The sequence below is a fragment of the Microcebus murinus genome, chromosome 2 (assembly GCF_040939455.1).
Source record: "Microcebus murinus isolate Inina chromosome 2, M.murinus_Inina_mat1.0, whole genome shotgun sequence".
Taxonomy (NCBI): Eukaryota; Metazoa; Chordata; class Mammalia; order Primates; family Cheirogaleidae; genus Microcebus; species Microcebus murinus.
This window is the reverse complement of record NC_134105.1, coordinates 101,465,695-101,471,417: the sequence shown is the minus strand read 5'-3', so window position 1 is coordinate 101,471,417 and position 5,723 is coordinate 101,465,695. Positions and strand designations below refer to the sequence as shown.

The following is a 5,723-nucleotide window of genomic DNA, read 5'->3' as shown; positions in this document are numbered from 1 at the left end:
ATGTGTCACTAGAGATGTGTTTCATGATGCATTCACTTGTCTGTTGGTGTGTCTGTCCTGTTAGACCATGAGCTCAGGAAAGAATTCTGTCACAGTAGTGCTCATTCCCAGGAAGGTACATGAGACAGATTCTGCTCTGAAGCACGTGAGCCAAAGAATGAAGGAAGAAAGGAAGGAAGGGGAGAAGCAATGGCGAGCTCTGGGGAAGCCCAGCGGGAGGTATGTGGACAGCCATCCTGCTTCCTGGTTCAGTCACGTTACTCAGACATTATGGAAGTGCCCAGAGAGAAGCTGGAAACCTGGTCCTGGGTGTGTGCCAGCTGTCCCCTCCCTGGTTGGGAAAGCAGCAGCATGCTCAGGCTGTGCATCACGCACCCTGCACGGGATAAAAGTGCTCCTGCCCTGGGCTCCTCATCCACGGCCTCCTCAGGAACAGCCTCCTCCTGCCTCCTGCGCACCCGGTGAGTGTCCAGTGGGGCCGGGATGCCACCTGGGTGCTGGAACAGGGAGCTAAGGCCGTAGCAGGGGAGGGAAGCAGAGAGGGCTGGGACGAAACCCCATGGCGAGGGCTGCAGAGAGGGCAGCAATGGGGGGGGGGGGCTGACAGCAATTGCACAGCCTGCAAAGGCCACAGGAGCTCAGGGACCCTCTCGTCCTCTTCCTACTCATGTCCACACGTGTTTCCTGTGACATCTGTCCTCCAGCATGCTTTTCCCAAATGGGAGCATCCCCTAGTGTTCTTTGGAGGTACAAAACTTGGACGCCCAGTGAGACTGACAGCGATCTGTCCTGGGGGAGAGCAGAGCGGGAGGCATCTGGCAGGATCCCACCAACTCCACATCAGCGTCCCTCACCCTCCTGCAGCTCCTGGCTCAGGAGGCAGCTGGCTTAGAGGCAAGGAGAGGTTGCGCTGTAGATTCTGAACTGACAAGTGCCTTTGTTTTGTGCAGGACACCCCAACTCCTGCCGAGATGTCCTGCCAGCAGAACCAGCAGCAGTGCCAGCCCCCGCCCAAGTGCCCCTCACCCAAGTGTCCCCCGAAGAGCCCGGCGCAGTGTCTGCCCCCAGCCTCCGGCTGCGCTCCGAGTCCCGGGGGCTGCTCTGGCCCCAGCTCCGAGGGCGGCTGCTGCCTGAGCCACCACAGGCGCCGCAGGTCCCACCGCTGCCGGCGCCAGAGCTCCGACTCCTGCGACCGGGGCAGTGGTCAGCAGGGCGGGGGCTGCTGCTGATCTGCACCCTGACGCTGAGACAAGCGACTTTACAGGGAACCAGAATCCCAAGGGCAAAGCAAAAGTCCCATCCTGACACATCCTCTCCCAGACACCCCGTTCTGGTTTTCATGGGGTGAGCTAGGGTGTTCCTGTCGAGGGTCTGAGCTCTCCATAGAAGGCTCTTCCTGTCTGGTGTCGGGAATCTCCCAGCTCCCCCTGCAAAGCATTGGTGGCGCTTGTGCCTGACCCTGTCAAAAATAAAGTTTGTCCTGCTCATCAGCACTTGTGTCTCACTGGCCATCTCACTGTGTCTCTCCCTAGGTGGGGCTTGAAGGTGCCCCTCCCCTCTGCCCGGAGATCTTACACCATGCAGAGGGTGCAGAATCCTAGCTCTAGACTAGAAAATAATTCAGCGTCTCTCAGGTCTATTTAGCTGGAATTGTGAGGCACCGGGGAGAAGTGGGGGTTGGACTGAGGCCTCTAGCTCTCAGCCAAAGGAGTGACTTATCCTACAAAATGCAGGTGGGTGTTCATCTCGCAATGGACTCCTAGGCTCCTACTATTTGCTTTTTTTTTTTTTTTTTTTTTTTTTTTTGAGACAGAGTCTCACTTTGTTGTCCAGGCTAGAGTGAGTGCCGTGGCGTCAGCCTAGCTCACAGCAACCTCAAACTCCTGGGCTCAAGCGATCCTCCTGCCTCAGCCTCCCGAGTAGCTGGGACTACAGGCATGCGCCACCATGCCCGGCTAATTTTTTTATATATATATCAGTTGGCCAATTAATTTCTTTCTATTTATAGTAGAGACGGGGTCTCGCTCTTGCTCAGGCTGGTTTTGAACTCCTGACCTTGAGCAATCCGCCCGCCTCGGCCTCCCAAGAGCTAGGATTACAGGCGTGAGCCACAGCGCCCGGCCAACTATTTGCTTTTGATGAACTGTTTCTGACATCCCAGTTAAGAAACAGTCAATATGTAGTAGGCAATTATCCCCAAGTAGGCAGAATAGGTTGTTCTTCTCAACCAGCATTGGGGAGATTGGCTCTCTGAGGGATATTTTTGGTTGTCAAACTTAAGAGTAGAAAGAATACTTCTGGCCCCTGGTGGGTAGAGGCCAGGGATGCAGCTAACCATCCTGCAAAGTACAGCGCAGCCCCCACAACAGAGAATACCTGGCCCGAAATGTCAATAGCAACCAGGTTATAAAACCTCAGAGAAGAATAAAGACATAAGTAAAGGAAGGGATGGTCTCAGGAAAGACAAATAACTCCATATACTCAATAAAAGTCCCAGAGACAGATGAGGGGTGGGAAGGTGGGAAGCCAAAGGGGTCAGGGTGAGAGACAGGGCTGAGAGCTTAGGAAATGTGATAATGTGAAGGGCATGGATTAGGACACAACAAGGGAAAAGGGAAGGGAAAATGAGATGTATTTATTGCTAGGATTATAGATCAGCAAGATCAAAACCTTCTCAGTGCTTATCCTTTGCTAGAAACCCCAAGTGACTGCTATGAACTCATTTAGTTCTGCAAATCTATAAGGTAGGCGCTCCTAATAAGCAAATAGCGCTGCTTTTGCAAACAGCGAAATTGTGCATCCAAATAGCTCTGCACCGGGACCCAGGCCACACAGCCAGGAAATCCATGCTCTTGGCCATTTGCTACTCAGCCCACCCTTGAGACGTTTGGAGAAATCTTTAGAAACAATGGGTCTTTTCCACTTCACATTTATTTTGGCCAATGAAACAACTTTGTGTTTTGTTTTTATTTTTGCTTGGTTTTTTGTAATGTTTAGAGCTTAAGAGTCCAACCATAGGAGTTATAATTTCATTAAAACCTTAAACAAAAATTTTATCTTCCATATTTAGGACCTAAAAAATGAGGCTGAACTTCCCTCTATGTTGCAATTATCTCCTTAGAAAGGAATCTCACCCTGTCTGCCAGATTGTTGAAATACTGGTATAAAGAAGCAGCCCATGAAAGCCACCCAGATGGCTCCTAGAATAAACCAAAGGGATATCATGGAACATGGTTAAATTCCAATTGAAAATGTGGAAGAAGTTGGTGTGGGGCTGGGTGTACCAAGCAAAAAAAATAAACATATGTAGCAGATTAGGGATTTATTGAATAAAAAAATATTTTTTGTCCTTGGAAAATATTGTAATGGCTATTTATTTTCACTTTAAGATCCAAAGACTTAGACCTTCTAAACTCTTTGGAATTTAAGAAAGGAAAGTGCTCTTAAGGAGTTTGATGTCTGCCATACTGTGACCAGGTCTGATCCGCTCCCCAGCTCAACACTGTTCCCTAAGGAAGGACCCCAGCTGCCAGGTTGGGGCTCATCTCCACAAGTTGCTTATCATGCAGAACTTCAGAAATTCGTGGGTAGCGTTCCACTATGGGACAAAAACAGTGTCAAGTCACGCTGAAAATATGCCTCAAAGATGTTCAGGTTGGATAAGGTTGGCTGGGAGGGGAGGGTTGCCACCCTGTATTGAGGCCTTGCCACATGGACCCAGCACCATGAGACCCACAAATCTGACCAGAACCACTCCACTAATTCAGGAACTGATGACCACTCTATGGAGGATGGCTTGAATTCATGGGTCACATTCGCAACTGCACACCGGCTACAATGGAAAGGCCTTTGAACAAGTAAAGCCTGCCATCAGTGAAGGACTACAGAATGAGGATTTGAGGCTCAGGGCATCTGTCAAGGTCAAGGTCTCAATACCAAAATATCTGCCAATTCCTGCACACAGTGAGTTCACTCAGAAGGGAGAAGAAATAGGAGTTGGACCTACCAATAAAATGTGGACCTGCAACACCAGGACAGTGAAAGACAGCCAAAAGTATTACAGTTTCTGATGCTGCTCCTAAAAATGCACCCCAGCAGGTAAGAACTCTATGGTGAAAAGATGCCCCAGTTCTCATCAGGATCCCACCTCAATCTAGTCCATGATCCAATAATTAATAACTTATTGATTCAAAAACTGTTTCTTGATCATCTACTATGTACAGATACCACTATAAGTGCTGGAGACAAAATAGAGAACAATAAGGAATAGGATGCTGTTGTCAGGGAGCTTCCGTCCTAGTGGATCCAGTCAGGACAGTCTACTAAATTGCTTGCAAAGCTGCAGATTAAGGTGCAATCATCCCTCTGCCTAGTGGTTTTCCCATGCCCTTGCACCAGGGAGGCAACAGTATAGGTGTGATAAATACAATGAAGGACCCTCACCTGGGAAGAACAGTGAGGAGTAAACATATTGGCTTTGCTGGTGGCAAAAACATCATGTAGCAACATCTTTCTTTCATACCAAAATCAGGAATCAAGTAAGAACAAGGGATGAATTGCCAGTGGTGCTGGGGAGAATGTTAGTGCACAAATAGGCCTCTGTTCTCAGGCCCTTCCAATGTCCCCTCCTCACCTCTTCCAAAGGCCCAGTGCAGGCAGAAAAATGTTTGCCCTGGTGCTGTGAAGGTGCTCTCATTTTCCCCCTATTACACCTTATCTCACAGTGGGCAGTTACAACTTCAGGCCCTCCTGTAGAAGGATAAACAGACACATTTATGGTACTAATTATGTTTTATCAAAAACCATATTTTAATTGCATGTGTGTGATACAAAGGATCCATCCTATTCTTAAGTGTGTTAAAAATGAAACTTAAGACAAATTACATTTAACAGAGTTTAATCGAGAATCAGAAGTCCCCCGAACCAGAATAGGTTCAGAGTGACACTGGTGCTACCTCGTGGTCAGAGAGGATTTATGGACTGAAAAAGGAAATCGAGGTACAGAGGTGGAAGTGAGGTGCAGAAACAGCTGGATTGGTTACATCTCAGTATTTTCCTTATTTGAACATGGTTTGAACAGTTGGCTGTCTGCAATGGGCCAAGACTCAGTGATTAGTAGAAGAGTATTTATACCTCTAGTTAGGTTACAATTCATTATGTAAGGAGAAACTTTTAGGCTGAACTTAAAATACATAAGGAGGCAGCTTTAGGCTAAACTTCATTTTTAAAATGTGACTATATTTCAGAAAGAAATGCATCTCTAGTTTTATAATAAAATGCAATAGAAAAAATCTACACAGCTGATTTAATACAATTTCTACAGACATTATTCAATCACATCAATTGCATTATGTCAGGTGTACACAATAACATTAAACACGTCTATTATTAGTCATCTTCTATTAATCATAATTCACCTTTCAGCTAAATTCTCCCTGGCTATGCTAGACTAGATGAGTCACCTCCTTCTCTGACCCATACCTGAAACTCAGAAACACAGAGTGAGTGACTTATTGACACATGGTTCATTAGATGTAGGTTAGTTTCCTATTTCCATCTCCGATCTCAACTCTAACATCTATGGTCCATTATTGCTTTTGTTACACTGTAACTTTTTCTATCCCCAAACACCTTTACCTTAAGACAGCTACCAACTGAAAAAACAAGGAAACAAATCCAGGAATATGTTACTCCCCAACCAGTATTCTCAATGAATGTATTAT

The 5,723-nt window shown here is 47.0% G+C and overlaps 1 protein-coding gene across 1 annotated transcript; it reads left to right on the top strand.

The window, feature by feature from the left end:
* Positions 1–325: 325 nt before the first annotated feature.
* LOC105873091 (late cornified envelope protein 3C-like) lies at positions 326–1,490 on the top strand. Its single transcript, XM_012767654.3, has 2 exons — positions 326–461; positions 951–1,490. The coding sequence occupies exon 2, from the start codon at positions 972–974 to the stop codon at positions 1,227–1,229; it is 258 nt and encodes an 85-aa protein (XP_012623108.1). The 5' UTR covers positions 326–461; positions 951–971; the 3' UTR covers positions 1,230–1,490.
* The last annotated feature ends 4,233 nt before the right edge of the window (positions 1,491–5,723 follow it).